At 44.1% G+C, this 17,962-nt stretch overlaps 1 protein-coding gene across 1 annotated transcript; it reads right to left on the bottom strand.

Annotated features, from left to right (window-relative positions):
* Positions 1-2,967: 2,967 nt before the first annotated feature.
* Positions 2,968-17,627, bottom strand: dera (deoxyribose-phosphate aldolase (putative)). The gene is made up of 9 exons (XM_090201373.1): positions 17,452-17,627; positions 16,608-16,705; positions 15,141-15,288; positions 14,573-14,668; positions 14,236-14,370; positions 12,792-12,920; positions 7,791-7,903; positions 7,422-7,571; positions 2,968-6,599 (listed from the first exon to the last, which is right to left on the bottom strand). The coding sequence occupies exons 1-9, from the start codon at positions 17,480-17,482 to the stop codon at positions 6,543-6,545; spliced, it is 957 nt and encodes a 318-aa protein (XP_090057499.1). The 5' UTR covers positions 17,483-17,627; the 3' UTR covers positions 2,968-6,542.
* Between the last annotated feature and the right edge of the window lie 335 nt (positions 17,628-17,962).

Below are 17,962 nucleotides of genomic sequence, written 5' to 3'. Positions count from 1 at the left end.
TGCTTTAGACTGTCTCCTATTGGTGATGATAATCTACAAAGTTATTCTGCTTTAGACTGTCTCATTGGTGATGATAATCTACATAGTTATTCTGCTTTAGACTGTCTCCTATTGGTGATGATAATCTACATAGTTATTCTGCTTTAGACTGTCTCCTATTGGTGATGATAATCTACATAGTTATTCTGCTTTAGACTGTCTCCTATTGGTGATGATAATCTACATAGTTATTCTGCTTTAGACTGTCTCCTATTGGTGATGATAATCTACATAGTTATTCTGCTTTAGACTGTCTCCTATTGGTGATGATAATCTACATAGTTATTCTGCTTTAGACTGTCTCCTATTGGTGATGATAATCTACATAGTTATTCTGCTTTAGACTGTCTCCTATTGGTGATGATAATCTACATAGTTATTCTGCTGCTTTAGACTGTCTCCTATTGGTGATGATAATCTACATAGTTATTCTGCTGCTTTAGACTGTCTCCTATTGGTGATGATAATCTACATAGTTATTCTGCTTTAGACTGTCTCCTATTGGTGATGATAATCTACATAGTTATACTGCTGCTTTAGACTGTCTCCTATTGGTGATGATAATCTACATAGTTATTCTGCTTTAGACTGTCTCCTATTGGTGATGATAATCTACATAGTTATTCTGCTTTAGACTGTCTCCTATTGGTGAAGATAATCTACATAGTTATTCTGCTTTAGACTGTCTCCTATTGGTGATGATAATCTACATAGTTATTCTGCTGCTTTAGACTGTCTCCTATTGGTGATGATAATCTACATAGTTATTCTGCTTTAGACTGTCTCCTATTGGTGATGATAATCTACATAGTTATTCTGCTGCTTTAGACTGTCTCCTATTGGTGATGATAATCTACATAGTTATTCTGCTTTAGACTGTCTCCTATTGGTGATGATAATCTACATAGTTATTCTGCTTTAGACTGTCTCCTATTGGTGATGATAATCTACATAGTTATTCTGCTTTAGACTGTCTCCTATTGGTGATGATAATCTACATAGTTATTCTGCTTTAGACTGTCTCCTATTGGTGATGATAATCTACATAGTTATTCTGCTGCTTTAGACTGTCTCCTATTGGTGATGATAATCTACATAGTTATTCTGCTTTAGACTGTCTCCTATTGGTGATGATAATCTACATAGTTATTCTGCTTTAGACTGTCTCCTATTGGTGATGATAATCTACATAGTTATTCTGCTTTAGACTGTCTCCTATTGGTGATGATAATCTACATAGTTATTCTGCTTTAGACTGTCTCCTATTGGTGATGATAATCTACATAGTTATTCTGCTTTAGACTGTCTCCTATTGGTGATGATAATCTACATAGTTATTCTGCTTTAGACTGTCTCCTATTGGTGATGATAATCTACATAGTTATTCTGCTTTAGACTGTCTCCTATTGGTGATGATAATCTACATAGTTATTCTGCTTTAAACTGTCTCCTATTGGTGATGATAATCTACATAGTTATTCTGCTTTAGACTGTCTCCTATTGGTGATGATAATCTACATAGTTATTCTGCTTTAGACTGTCTCCTATTGGTGATGATAATCTACATCGTTATTCTGCTTTAGACTGTCTCCTATTGGTGATGATAATCTACATAGTTATTCTGCTTTAGACTGTCTCCTATTGGTGGTGATAATCTACATAGTTATACTGCTTTAGCTGTTGGTCAGAGCTGTTAATCAGAGCTGTTAATCAGAGCTGTTGGTCAGAGCTGTTGGTCAGAGCTGTTGGTCAGAGCTGTTAATCAGAGCTGTTGGTCAGAGCTGTTGGTCAGAGCTGTTAATCAGAGCTGTAGGTCAGAGCTGTTGGTCAGAGCTGTAGGTCAGAGCTGTTAATCAGAGCTGTAGGTCAGAGCTGTTGGTCAGAGCTGTTGGTCAGAGCTGTTAATCAGAGCTGTAGGTCAGAGCTGTTGGTCAGAGCTGTTGGTCAGAGCTGTTGGTCAGAGCTGTTGGTCAGAGCTGTTAATCAGAGCTGTAGGTCAGAGCTGTTGGTAAGAGCTGTTGGTCAGAGCTGTTGGTCAGAGCTGTTAATCAGAGCTGTAGGTCAGAGCTGTTGGTAAGAGCTGTTGGTCAGAGCTGTTAATCAGAGCTGTTAATCAGAGCTGTAGGTCAGAGCTGTTGGTCAGAGCTGTAGGTCAGAGCTGTTAATCAGAGCTGTAGGTCAGAGCTGTTGGTCAGAGCTGTTGGTCAGAGCTGTTGGTCAGAGCTGTTAATCAGAGCTGTAGGTCAGAGCTGTTGGTAAGAGCTGTTGGTCAGAGCTGTTAATCAGAGCTGTTGGTCAGAGCTGTTGGTAAGAGCTGTTAATCAGAGCTGTTAATCAGAGCTGTAGGTCAGAGCTGTTGGTCAGAGCTGTAGGTCAGAGCTGTTGGTAAGAGCTGTAGGTCAGAGCTGTTGGTCAGAGCTGTTGGTCAGAGCTGTTAATCAGAGCTGTTGGTCAGAGCTGTTAATCAGAGCTGTTGGTCAGAGCTGTTGGTCAGAGCTGTTAATCAGAGCTGTTGATCAGAGCTGTTAATCAGAGCTGTTGGTCAGAGCTGTTGGCCAGAGCTGTAGATCAGAGATGTTGGTCAGAGCTGTTGGCCAGAGCTGTTGGCCAGAGCTGTTAATCAGAGCTGTTGGCCAGAGCTGTAGATCAGAGCTGTTGGTCAGAGCTGTTGGCCAGAGCTGTTAATCAGAGCTGTTGGTCAGAGCTGTTAATCAGAGCTGTTGGTCAGAGCTGTTGGTCAGAGCTGTTGGTCAGAGCTGTTGGCCAGAGCTGTTGGTCAGAGCTGTTGGTCAGAGCTGTTGGTCAGAGCTGTTGGTCAGAGCTGTTGGTCAGAGCTGTTGGCCAGAGCTCCAAAGACCAATCTCCATTTTGTCAGAACCTAATGCACAATACAGTTTCCTGACTTCATCTCATGTGAATAACAATCCATAATGTTTGATGGTCTTTAATCACACTTCAACATCTCCCAACAAAATGTCCAGACAGACATGATTAGAATGGGTGGCAATCTTTCATGACAACGGTAATAGAAATACTGAATTAAGAGTTTTATATCGTCTATAATACAGTACTCTCAAAACAACTACAATTTAAAAATGGTTCATTAAGACGGACTCATCAACACTCAATTCATACAGCGTCATAGTTTCACATTGTTTGGATGGGGACTAGATGAAACCATACTGGCTAGCTGTCTCAAGGCACAAAGAGGCAGATGTACCAGTAGTACTGTATGTCTGGTACACAGTAAAATGACATATATACTAGTAGTACTGTATACAGTAAAATGACAGATATACCAGTAGTACTGTACACAGTAAAATATCAGATATACTAGTAGTACTGTACACAGTAAAATGTCAGATATACTAGTAGTACTGTACACAGTAAAATGTCAGATATACTAGTAGTACTGTATGTCTGGTACAGTAAAACGTCAGATATACCAGTAGTACTGTACACAGTAAAATGGCAGATATACCAGTAGTACTGTACACAGTAAAATGACATATATACTAGTAGTACTGTATACAGTAAAATGACAGATATACCAGTAGTACTGTACACAGTAAAACGCCAGATATACCAGTAGTACTGTACACAGTAAAACGCCAGATATACCAGTAGTACTGTACACAGTAAAACGCCAGATATACCAGTAGTACTGTACACAGTAAAACGCCAGATATACCAGTAGTACTGTACACAGTAAAACGTCAGATATACCAGTAGTACTGTACACAGTAAAACGTCAGATATACCAGTAGTACTGTACACAGTAAAACGCCAGATATACCAGTAGTACTGTACACAGTAAAATGTCAGATATACCAGTAGTACTGTACACAGTAAAATGACAGATATACCAGTAGTACTGTACACAGTAAAACGCCAGATATACCAGTAGTACTGTACACAGTAAAACACCAGATATACCAGTAGTACTGTACACAGTAAAACGCCAGATATACCAGTAGTACTGTACACAGTAAAATGGCAGATATACCAGTAGTACTGTACACAGTAAAATGTCAGATATACCAGTAGTACTGTATGTCTGGTACACAGTAAAATATCAGATATACCAGTAGTACTGTACACAGTAAAACGCCAGATATACCAGTAGTACTGTACACAGTAAAACGCCAGATATACCAGTAGTACTGTACACAGTAAAATATCAGATATACCAGTAGTACTGTACACAGTAAAACGCCAGATATACCAGTAGTACTGTACACAGTAAAATGTCAGATATACCAGTAGTACTGTACACAGTAAAACACCAGATATACCAGTAGTACTGTACACAGTAAAACACCAGATATACCAGTAGTACTGTACACAGTAAAACGCCAGATATACCAGTAGTACTGTACACAGTAAAATGTCAGATATACCAGTAGTACTGTACACAGTAAAATGTCAGATATACCAGTAGTACTGTATGTCTGGTACACAGTAAAATATCAGATATACCAGTAGTACTGTACACAGTAAAACGCCAGATATACCAGTAGTACTGTACACAGTAAAATGTCAGATATACCAGTAGTACTGTATGTCTGGTACACAGTAAAATATCAGATATACCAGTAGTACTGTACACAGTAAAACGCCAGATATACCAGTAGTACTGTACACAGTAAAATATCAGATATACCAGTAGTACTGTACACAGTAAAACGCCAGATATACCAGTAGTACTGTACACAGTAAAATATCAGATATACCAGTAGTACTGTACACAGTAAAACGCCAGATATACCTGTAGTACTGTACACAGTAAAATGTCAGATATACCAGTAGTACTGTATACAGTAAAACGCCAGATATACCAGTAGTACTGTACACAGTAAAATATCAGATATACCAGTAGTACTGTACACAGTAAAACGCCAGATATACCAGTAGTACTGTACACAGTAAAATGTCAGATATACCAGTAGTACTGTACACAGTAAAACGCCAGATATACCAGTAGTACTGTACACAGTAAAATGTCAGATATACCAGTAGTACTGTACACAGTAAAACGCCAGATATACCAGTAGTACTGTACACAGTAAAATATCAGATATACCAGTAGTACTGTACACAGTAAAACGCCAGATATACCAGTAGTACTGTACACAGTAAAATATCAGATATACCAGTAGTACTGTACACAGTAAAACGCCAGATATACCAGTAGTACTGTACACAGTAAAATATCAGATATACCAGTAGTACTGTACACAGTAAAACGCCAGATATACCAGTAGTACTGTACACAGTAAAACGTCAGATATACCAGTAGTACTGTACACAGTAAAATGTCAGATATACCAGTAGTACTGTACACAGTAAAACGTCAGATATACCAGTAGTACTGTACACAGTAAAACGCCAGATATACCAGTAGTACTGTACACAGTAAAACGCCAGATATACCAGTAGTACTGTACACAGTAAAACGCCAGATATACCAGTAGTACTGTACACAGTAAAATGTCAGATATACCAGTAGTACTGTACACAGTAAAACGTCAGATATACCAGTAGTACTGTACACAGTAAAACGTCAGATATACCAGTAGTACTGTACACAGTAAAACGCCAGATATACCAGTAGTACTGTACACAGTAAAACGTCAGATATACCAGTAGTACTGTACACAGTAAAACGTCAGATATACCAGTAGTACTGTACACAGTAAAACGTCAGATATACCAGTAGTACTGTACACAGTAAAATATCAGATATACCAGTAGTACTGTACACAGTAAAACGCCAGATATACCAGTAGTACTGTACACAGTAAAATATCAGATATACCAGTAGTACTGTACACAGTAAAACGCCAGATATACCAGTAGTACTGTACACAGTAAAACGCCAGATATACCAGTAGTACTGTACACAGTAAAACGTCAGATATACCAGTAGTACTGTACACAGTAAAACGTCAGATATACCAGTAGTACTGTACACAGTAAAACGCCAGATATACCAGTAGTACTGTACACAGTAAAACGTCAGATATACCAGTAGTACTGTACACAGTAAAACACCAGATATACCAGTAGTACTGTACACAGTAAAACGCCAGATATACCAGTAGTACTGTACACAGTAAAACGCCAGATATACCAGTAGTACTGTACACAGTAAAACGCCAGATATACCAGTAGTACTGTACACAGTAAAACGTCAGATATACCAGTAGTACTGTACACAGTAAAACGCCAGATATACCAGTAGTACTGTACACAGTAAAATATCAGATATACCAGTAGTACTGTACACAGTAAAACGCCAGATATACTAGTAGTACTGTACACAGTAAAACGGCAGGCTCTCTCTTTTCTTCACCTGATCTGGTCATCATCTCAAATTAACACATTCCTGACAAGTCCAACAACAGAGATATCTTCCAGGAAACCTGTAAGAATTCTGCACAGCGATAGGCTGGTTCGGGTGAGGTTTCGGATTGGTCACTTTGGAAATGGTAACCGTGGTTTCAGGCCATGGGCATCTGGTGATAGGCTGCGTAGCGACCAGTCACGTGATGGTAGATCTGGAGGAGAAAAAGAGAAGAAGTAGAAGAGAGAAACAGGAAATAAAAACGGAAGATGAAATAGGATGACAGGTAAATCATTTAAATATGACCCCGTTGTGACCCCGTTGTTATTAGGAGAACACTGACATGTACAAGGTTAAAGGTCATGACTAATGGACAAACTAAACCATTATGGTGTCCTACAGTACAGCCTTTCCACTCTCAGCACTAAATCGGTCACATTATGGGACGTGTGTTGGAAGGTGTGTGTATGTGTGTGTGTGTGTGTGTGTGTGTGTACCTGTCTCTCTATGTCAGCCAGCAGGTTACTAGCCCCCAGTCTAAAGAGGCGAGGGCTCAGCACTAATCGGTCACGTTATGAGACGTGTGTTGGAAGGTGTGTGTGTGTGTGTGTGTGTGCCTGTCTCTCTATGTCAGCCAGCAGGTTACTAGCCCCCAGTCTAAAGAGGCGAGGGCTCAGCACTAAATTGGTCACATTATGGGACGTGTGTTGGAAGGAGTGTGTATGTGTGTGTGTGTGTGTGTGTGTACCTGTCTCTCTATGTCAGCCAGCAGGCTACTAGCCCCCAGTCTAAAGAGGCGAGGGCTCAGCACTAATCGGTCACGTTATGGGACGTGTGTTGGAAGGAGCGTGTGTGTGTGTGTGTGTGTATACCTGTCTCTCTATGACAGCCAGCAGGCTACTAGCCCCCAGTCTAAAGAGGCGAGGGCTCAGCACTAATCGGTCACGTTATGGGACGTGTGTTGGAAGGAGCGCGTGTGTGTGTGTGTGTGTGTGTGTGTGTGTGTGTATGTGTGTGTGTGTGTGTGTGTGTATACCTGTCTCTCTATGTCAGCCAGCAGGCTACTAGCCCCCAGTCTAAAGAGGCGAGGGCTCAGCCACTCGTCTCCCAGCTCTTCCTTCATCAGAGTCAGCCACACCAACGACTCCTTGGCTGTACGGATCCCGCCAGCAGGCTTAAAACCAACCTAGTGGGGTGTGCGAGTCACAGGAAACAGGAGCGACGGCTGTATAGGTCAGTGAGGCGACCATACAACTTCACGAGGGACGGAGGGCCATTCAACAGGGATCAATTGTTAATTTCAATCGATTTTTAGGTAACTACATATATCTGATGTTGAACGGCATTCATTACAACTGAGTTAATTCAGCTAACTTGACACACACACACACACTAAGAGCCATACCTTATGTCCAGTCTTCAGGAAGTAGTCCCGGATGGCTCTGACCATCACTATGGCAACAGGGTAGGTAGCGTTGACAGACTCCTTCCCTGTTGACGTCTTGATGAAGTCCGACCCTGTTGTAACACAAACAGACACACACAGACGTTGTTAAAAAAGACGACCTCATTCCATCAACGGACCTTAATGTACAGAGCATTTGGGGAGGTATCCAGAACCCTGGACTTTTTTACACATTTCGTTTTTGTTAAATGTAAAAAAAACAAAATCCTCATCAACCTTCACACAGTAACCCCGTAATGACATCACACTACCCTGTAATGACATCACAAGACCCCGTAATGACATCACACTACCCTGTAATGACATCACAAGACCCCGTAATGACATCACAAGACCCCGTAATGACATCACAGTAACCCCGTAATGACAAAGCGAAACGGGTTTTTTTAGAAATGTTTGCTGGCCCAGCCAGATCCCAGACTAGATACCTGATCAAATATCTCTGGAGAGACATGAAAATATCTGTGCAGCAATGCTCACCATCCAACCGGACAGAACTGGAGAGGATCTGCAGAGAAGAATGGGAGAAACTCCCCAAATGCAGGTGTGCCAAGTGTAACGGATGTGAAACGGCTAGCTTAGTTAGCGTGGGCGCTAAATAGCGTTTCAATTAGTGACGTCACTTGCTCTGAGACCTTGAAGTAGTAGTTCCCCTTGCTCTGCAAGGGCCGCGGCTTTTGTGGCGCGATGGGTAACGATGCTTCGAGGGTGACTGTTGATGTGTGCAGAAGGTCCCTAGTTCGCGCCCGGGTATGTGCGAGGGGACGGTCTAAATTTGTACTGTTACATTGATGCTGTTGACCCGGATTACTGGTTGCTGCGGAAAAAGGAGGAAGGTCAAAAGGGGGGTGAGTGTAACGGATGTGAAACGGCTAGCTTAGTTAGCGTGGGCGCTAAATAGCGTTTCAATCAGTGACGTCACTTGCTCTGAGACCTTGAAGTAGTAGTTCCCCTTGCTCTGCAAGGGCCGCGGCTTTTGTGGCGTGATGGGTAACGATGCTTCGAGGGTGACTGTTGATGTGTGCAGAAGGTCCCTAGTTCGCGCCCGGCTATGGGCGAGGGGACGGTTTAAAATTGTACTGTTACACAAGCTTGTAGCGTCAAACCCATGAAGACTCGAGGCTGTAATCGCTGGCAAAGGTGCTTCAACAAAGTACTGAGTAAAGGGTCTGAATACTTATGTTAATGTGATGTTTCATTTTGTTTTCCTGCAAAGAATTCTACCAACCTGTTTTTGCTTTGTCATTACGGGGTCGTGTGATGTCATTACGGGGTATTGTGATGTCATTACGGGGTCTTGTGATGTCATTACGGGGTCTTGTGATGTCTTTACGGGGTCTTGTGATGTCATTACGGGGTCTTGTGATGTCATTACGGGGTCTTGTGATGTCATTACGGGGTCTTGTGATGTCATTACGGGGTCTTGTGATGTCTTTACGGGGTCTTGTGATGTCATTACGGGGTCATGTGATGTCATTACGGGGTCGTGTGATGTCATTACGGGGTCTGTGATGTCATTACGGGGTCGTGTGATGTCATTACGGGGTAGTGTGTGTAGATTGATGAGGGGACAAAATGTAAAGGCTGTAACGTAACACAATGTGGGGGGAAAAGTCAGGGGGTCTGAATACTTTCCGAATGCAGTGAATTAACATGCGACATAACGATCTGTTAGAAACGTTGTGTTATTGTCACCGTTACAGTTCCTTCTAGACGTCAATATGGAATCAGCTTTTCAACTTTCTACAATCCCAAAAAGATCCCATCCGAGCAGAATGAGCTATAGAAATAGGAAACTAGACATACAGATGACCTACAATACAGTACACACATTTAAACATTCTATGAATTCTAGAAATACATTTTGTTTGAATAAATATAGGCAATGTAGAGATGTCATCAGACTGGACAAAAAACAACAACAATATGATACTACTACAGTATAAGAGGCACAGCTAGTTCTAAAGTATCTCTGAAACAGGATAATATACTGAGGGCCGCTCTGCTCCCAGGGGCTCCAGAGAGGGCCGCTCTGCTCCCAGGGGCTCCAGAGAGGGCCGCTCTGCTCCCAGGGTCTCCAGAGAGGGCAGCTCTGCTCCCAGGGTCTCCAGAGAGGGCCGCTCTGCTCCCAGGGTCTCCAGAGAGGGCCGCTCTGCTCCCAGGGGCTCCAGAGAGGGCCGCTCTGCTCCCAGGGGCTCCAGAGAGGGCCGCTCTGCTCCCAGGGGCTCCAGAGAGGGCCGCTCTGCTCCCAGGGGCTCCAGAGAGGGCCGCTCTGCTCCCAGGGGCTCCAGAGAGGGCCGCTCTGCTCCCAGGGGCTCCAGAGAGGGCCGCTCTGCTCCCAGGGGCTCCAGAGAGGGCCGCTCTGCCCCCAGGGTCTCCAGAGAGGGCCGCTCTGCTCCCAGGGTCTCCAGAGACATTACAGTGAGGGCAGCTCTGCTCCCAGGGTCTCCAGAGACATTACAGTGAGGGCCGCTCTGCTCCCAGGGGCTCCAGAGAGGGCCGCTCTGCTCCCGGGTCTCCAGAGAGGACCGCTCTGCTCCCAGGGTCTCCAGAGACATTACAGTGAGGGCAGCTTTGCTCCCAGGGTCTCCAGAGACATTACAGTGAGGGCCGCTCTGCTCCCAGGGTCTCCAGAGAGGGCCACTCTGCTCCCAGGGTCTCCAGAGACATTACAGTGAGGGCCGCTCTGCTCCCAGGGTCTCCAGAGACATTACAGTGAGGACGCTCTGCTCCCAGGGTCTCCAGTGAGGGCCGCTCTGCTCCCAGGGTCTCCAGAGAGGGCCGCTCTGCTCCCAGGGTCTCCAGAGAGGGCCGCTCTGCTCCCAGGGTCTCCAGAGAGGGCCGCTCTGCTCCCAGGGCCTCCAGAGACATTACAGTGAGGGTCGCTCTGCTCCCAGGGTCTCCAGAGACATTACAGTGAGGGCCGCTCTGCTCCCAGGGTCTCCAGTGAGGGCCGCTCTGCTCCCAGGGTCTCCAGAGAGGGCCGCTCTGCTCCCAGGGCCTCCAGAGACATTACAGTGAGGGTCGCTCTGCTCCCAGGGTCTCCAGAGACATTACAGTGAGGGCCGCTCTGCTCCCAGGGTCTCCAGAGAGGGCCGCTCTGCTCCCAGGGTCTCCAGAGACATTACAGTGAGGGACGCTCTGCTCCCAGGGCCTCCAGTGAGGGCCGCTCTGCTCCCGGGGTCTCCAGTGAGGGCCGCTCTGCTCCCAGGGTCTCCAGAGCCAGAGGAGAACATATGGTGTCTGTGACACTGTGACAGAGCTAACAGAGGGTGTGTGCTGCCTGCCTCATCAATATAACCCTTCATTTATCCCCTTCCCTCCCTTCCATCCCTACATTTATCCCCTTCCTTTCCTTCTGAGACAATTATGTCTTATCAGCTTTCTGGATAAAAATAGAAGATAAAATGACAGGCTTTTAATAGATGAACCACAAACCCTGGTAAAAAGCATCATTCCTCTATTCTGCCCTCCTTCTTCCCCCCCATCCCGTCTTCCTCCTCCCTCCTAGTCTCTAACGACAGCTCATTACTACACTGATGAACCCTTTACAGATATGTACTATGTATTTTTACAGTCAGAGTTTCTTTATTTCCCCTCTTTCTCCCTCTCCCTCATAAACCCCTCTTTCTCTCTCCCTCATAACCCCCCCCCCCCTCCCTCATAACCCCCCCTCTCTCTGTCCCTCATAACCCCCCTTCTCCCTCATAACCCCCCCCTCTCTCTCCCTCATAACCCCCCCCTCTCTCTCCCTCATAACCCCCCCCTCTCTCTCCCTCATAACCCCCCCCTCTCTCTCCCTCATAACCCCCCCTCTCTCCCTCATAACCCCCCCTCTCTCCCTCATAACCCCCCCTCTCTCCCTCATAACCCCCCCACTCTCTCACCATCTATCCCCCTCTCCCACATAACCCCCGACTCTCTCACCATCTATCCCCCTCTCCCCCATAACCCCCACTCTCTATCCCCCTCTCCCCCATAACCCCCCCTCTCTCAAAATCTTTCCCCCTCTCCCCCATAACCCCCCACTCTCTCACCATCTTTCCCTCGTAACCCCCCCTCTCTCCTCTTCCCCCCCCCCCCTCTCCTCTTCCCCCCCCCCCCCCCCCCCCCCCCCCCCCCCAGACGGAGGAGTAATTCTGTACATTGGTTATGGGGGATGTTAATGAGCTGATAATTGATAGAGGTTATTAAACGAGGATGGCGGTAATGACGCTCGTTTCATTTGGCTAGCGTGGGCAAGCAGGCAGAGCGTGTGTGTGTGTGTGTGTGCGCGTGTGTGTGTGTGTGTGCGTGCGTGTGCGCGTGTGTGCGTGCGTGTGCGCGTGTGTGTGTGTGTGTGCGTGCGTGTGCGCGTGTGTGTGTGTGTGTGTGTGTGTGTGTGTGTGTGTGTGTGTGTGTGTGTGTGTGTGGCGGAGTAAAATAGCCGCCGTCATAGATTAATAGGCAAAAATTATCATTCAATTTCTGGAATCTCATACGCAATTTATAGAACAAGGGGAGATTAAGGAGCCAAGCACTGAGACAAAAGCAATGTATTTTAATAATGATCTCTATCGGACCGGCTGACAATTTGGTACAGTAATCAGGCTTGTTATGTGACGGGTAGCTAAATGTGTGTGTGTGTGTGTGTGTGTGTGTGTGTGTGTGTGTGTGTGTGCGCGAGAGAAAAAGAGAGAGAGAGAGTGTTCATCAGGTTAGCTAAGTACAGAGACAGAGAGTACAGCCTGAACAACAGCGCCCCCCACAGGAGAACACGACAAACTGCACCATTTGTAAAAACAATATCACTGGGCCTGATTCACAGGAGAGATGAGTGCATTCAACTCGGATTTTCACAAATCATTCGTCAACGAGAGAGAAATGTGAGTTGGATCCCAAGTGTATATAACACCAGCCCTGTGTGTACGTGTGTGTGTGTGTATGAGAGAGAACACTCACCAGCCATCATAGCCACCAGACTAGCCTTGTAGACATTGGTGTAGGTCCCCAGCTCTCCTATAGCCAGGATGGACTTCATGTGAGCCTCCCCACAGGCCTCTCTGAACTGACACACCTCCTCATACATGGCTGAGGAGACAGAGGGGATTTAAAAATGGACACATTATTGAGGAGAGACACTCCACCACACACCTTCACTGTCATAGCAACACCATAGTTCATACTGCCATAGCAACACCATAGCAACACCATAGCTCATACTGCCATAGCAACACCATAGCAACACCATAGCTCATACTGCCATAGCAACACCATAGCTCATACTGCCATAGCAACACCATAGCTCATACTGCCATAGCAACACCATAGCTCATACTGCCATAGCAACACCATAGCAACATCATAGCTCATACTGCCATAGCAACACCATAGCTCATACTGCCATAGTAACATCATGGTTCATACTGCCATAGCAACATCATAGCAACACCATAGCTCATACTGCCATAGCAACACCATAGCTCATACTGCCATAGCAACATCATAGTTCATACTGCCATAGCAACATCATAGCTCATACTGCCATAGCAACATCATAGCTCATACTGCCATAGCAACATCATAGTTCATACTGCCATAGCAACACCATAGCAACACCATAGCTCATACTGCCATAGCAACATCATAGTTCATACTGCCATAGCAACACCATAGCAACATCATAGTTCATACTGCCATAGCAACACCATAGCTCATACTGCTATAGCAACACCATAGCTCATACTGCCATAGCAACATCATAGTTCAATCAGCCGTTTCCAGCTACAATAGTCATTTACAACATTAACAATGTCTACAATGTATTTCTGATCAATTTAATGTCATTTTAATGGGGAAAAAAATGACATTTCTAAGTGACAGCAAAATGTTGAACGACAGTGTATGTTTACATGTTCATGTTGACTGACTGTATGTTTACATGTTCATGTTGACTGACTGTATGTTTACATATTCATGTTGACTGACTGTATGTTTACATGTTCATGTTGACTGACTGTGTTTACATGTTCATGTTGACTGACTGTATGTTTACATGTTCATGTTGACTGACTGTGTTTACATGTTCATGTTGACTGACTGTATGTTTACATGTTCATGTTGACTGACTGTATGTTTACATGTTCATGTTGACTGACTGTGTTTACATGTTCATGTTGACTGACTGTATGTTTACATGTTCATGTTGACTGACTGTGTTTACATATTCATGTTGACTGACTGTATGTTTACATGTTCATGTTGACTGACTGTATGTTTACATGTTCATGTTGACTGACTGTATGTTTACAGGCCGTTCTGGAACTAAAGGGTGGTCTGACACCGGTACTAGCCGGGTGTACCTAATAAAGTGTCCGGTGAGTGTCTATAATAATATATACCACACCTTCCCACTGGCCAGTGAGGGCCAGAGTCCTGTTAATGACTATATCTATCTCCATAGCTCCATCCTCTACAGCCATACGGACCTCCTCCAGCCTGGTCTTCAGAGAGGTCTGGCCTGCAGGGAAACCGGTCGCCACTGAGGAGAGGAGGAGCAGGATGGAGAGAGACGTCGCTGAGTCACTATCTATCGTTTTTCCATGTCACAATATTCTGTTATTTCATTCATGTTGCGGCTGTATGAGCCGTTTTTATGTGTTATAATTAAGCAACATACACCTGGACGGTCCAACTACAGAATGACCCGGAGGTAGACTTGTCCTCCTCTCTCTCTCTCTTACCTGAGGCGACAGGTAGGCTGGAGTTGGCTGCTTTCAGTGACTTCACAGCATCAGCCACACGAGACGGATACACGCACACCGCTGCAGTAGTCACACCTAGATACACAGATACAACCAGAACATATAGTTACTCTTCACCAACACCAAAGATAGGCCTACCATGTGAAACACAAGAGCACGTCGCCCTCTAGTGGCCCATACAAGGAGCACGTCGCCCTCTAGTGGCCAATACAAGGAGCACGTCGCCCTCTAGTGGCCCATACAAGGAGCACGTCGCCCTCTAGTGGGTAAACAAGGAGCACGTCGCCCTCTAATGGCCCAAACGAGGAGCACGTCGCCCTCTAGTGGGTAAATAATCCATGAGTTGTGAATTGAAGAACAAGTATGAAGTATAGAACATCAGTCATGTTGAGGAGGATGTGGAGTATCACATTTAACACACAGGCTTTATGAAGAGCTATGTAAAGCTAGTCTGTCTCTAGAGCAGGGTGAGGAGGAGAGAGAGAGAGAGAGGACGGACGGACGGACAGACGGACAGACAGGACAGACAGGACAGACACCCCACTACCTTTGTCCTGCATGTCCATGCTCTTCAGCAGGTCGTAGCGTATCGGCTGGGTCGCCTTCATACACAGCCGGTGGACGTTGCCGGGCGTGTCGTCACCGGCCAGGGTCGTCAGGTCAATACAGGTCACCGCCCGCAGCAGCCACGCCGCCTGGAGATAGACAGAGAGCATTGTGGGTAATGTTGTAACACAGAGCCAGATGTCAACTCATACCGGGGTGTTTAACTGTTTGTTCTCAATACAAGGGGTTGGTGTGGACACCACTTCAACACTAGATAACACACAAAACCAGACATACTGTATATCCTTATTCTAATAGTAGGATACAAACTGAGAATATTGCATATCCTTATTCAAATAGGATACAAACTGAGAATACTGCATATCCTTATTCTAATAGTAGGATACAAACTGAGAATACTGCATATCCTTATTCTAATAGGATACAAACTGAGAATACTGCATATCCTTATTCTAATAGTAGGATACAAACTGAGAATACTGCATATCCTTATTCTAATAGTAGGTTACAAACTGAGAATACTGCATATCCTTATTCTAATAGTAGGATACAAACTGAGAATACTGCATATCCTTATTCTAATAGTAGGATACAAACTGAGAATACTGCATATCCTTATTCTAATAGTAGGATACAAACTGAGAATAATGCATATCCTTATTCTAATAGTAGGGTGAATACTGCATATCCTTATTCTAATAGTAGGGTGAATACTGCATATCCTTATTCTAATAGTAGGATACAAACTGAGAATACTGCATATCCTTATTCTAATAGTAGGGAGAATACTGCATATCCTTATTCTAATAGTAGGATACAAACTGAGAATACTGCATATCCTTATTCTAATAGTAGGGAGAATACTGCATATCCTTATTCTAATAGTAGGGAGAATACTGCATATCCTTATTCTAATAGTAGGATACAAACTGAGAATACTGCATATCCTTATTCTAATAGTAGGATACAAACTGAGAATACTGCATATCCTTATTCTAATAGTAGGATACAAACTGAGAATACTGCATATCCTTATTCTAATAGTAGGATACAAACTGAGAATAATGCATATCCTTATTCTAATAGTAGGGTGAATACTGCATATCCTTATTCTAATAGTAGGGTGAATACTGCATATCCTTATTCTAATAGTAGGATACAAACTGAGAATACTGCATATCCTTATTCTAATAGTAGGGAGAATACTGCATATCCTTATTCTAATAGTAGGATACAAACTGAGAATACTGCATATCCTTATTCTAATAGTAGGGAGAATACTGCATATCCTTATTCTAATAGTAGGGAGAATACTGCATATCCTTATTCTAATAGTAGGTTACAAACTGAGCATCACTTCATCTTGTGTCTTATGAGACGTATAGGAAAACATTGGAGATGAAGGTATTAACACACACGCAAGCTAAACCCCAAAAGCTCCTCCTACCTGCCACTGTTTCTTGTTCTTATTGCGTCCTTGGATCTGCTGAGCTCTCTTCAGCACTGCCTGGGTGTTCACCCGCACCTTGGACACCCATGCCAGGTCTGACACACACACACACACACACACACACACACACACACACACACACACACACACACACAATATGGAAGGTTGATAAGAAACACGTCAGTTGGTATGTGGTCGCTGTCCACAACGCTTCCATATAAGTGTATATATACGTAGGCCTATTTCTCACCGAATCCACTATTCTGTTCAGATATCTACTGAATATCATGTAGGCTTCCAGCAGTTAACAACCGATGGTTAGGCCTGCATCGAAATGTTGTCCGGGATCTTAGTACAGTCAGACCACCAGAGATCACTGATAGTCACGTGATTCACCCTGGCTGCACTGAGTGTCGTGTGAAACATATTATCCAGGACATCATGAGTCAAGACCACCAACATTCAGTAATTCAGCACGTAACGTTAACTAGCTACCATCTTTACGGTGTTCACTAGACACGATACAAAGTATCTCTGGTCTCTGTATGTTACTTAACTAACATCACGTTGACAGGCAACATGTGCAGTGATTGTAATACATGAGAGCGGTAACCTTAGCTCTTACATGCATTTGTTAGAAACCAAACTCTTCCTGTTAGGCCTAAGTGTCACAGTCAAAACACTGATATTCAAAAATGTCCTAAACATAAAACACTACGGTAGTAGCTAGAGTTGATACTAGCTAGCTGCACATGCTAACACAATCGATAGCTATTTCACTGGATTTGACTAATGTTTCAGGGTAAACATGTATTTCCCACAATAAAGAAGCGAGTCTTACCAAGGGGCATGCCCGGGTTTCTTGCAGACATGATTAACGACGATTTAACGACCAAACGGAGTTATTTTTTTCATCAGATTCACCTAGCAAGCTAATTAGCTCCTAGCAGAGTTGACAGTCCGTGGACCTCTTCCTGAATGTATAGTTACCGCCCCCCTCAATCCACCAATCACGGTTCAGCTCGAAATGGCGTCATAAGATGTGCGTTTGAAGGAACCTCATCAATTAAAAAAAGATGAGTGACATATTTTCAATTATAATATTATTTTTTTCATAAGAATTTATTGTTCTGTATTTATTGTGTCAATAATAAATCTACTGTGTCAATTTCAATTTATTGTGTCAATATTCAAAAATCAAAGCAATCGATTTAACCAGGCTATTTCTTCTTCATGTAAGATCTCCAAATGCTGTACACATTTATTGCAAGACTCACTAACCACTTATTTGTTGTTCCTGCCAGGACGGGACATCCTTCAACCGTTGCCGAAGCCAGAACATGACCAGAACA

The sequence above is a fragment of the Oncorhynchus mykiss genome, chromosome 15 (assembly GCF_057628025.1).
Source record: "Oncorhynchus mykiss isolate SJ-2025 chromosome 15, ASM5762802v1, whole genome shotgun sequence".
Lineage (NCBI taxonomy): Eukaryota > Metazoa > Chordata > Actinopteri > Salmoniformes > Salmonidae > Oncorhynchus > Oncorhynchus mykiss.
The sequence above is the reverse complement of the archived record's forward strand: the minus strand, read 5'-3'. Positions and strand labels throughout refer to the sequence as shown.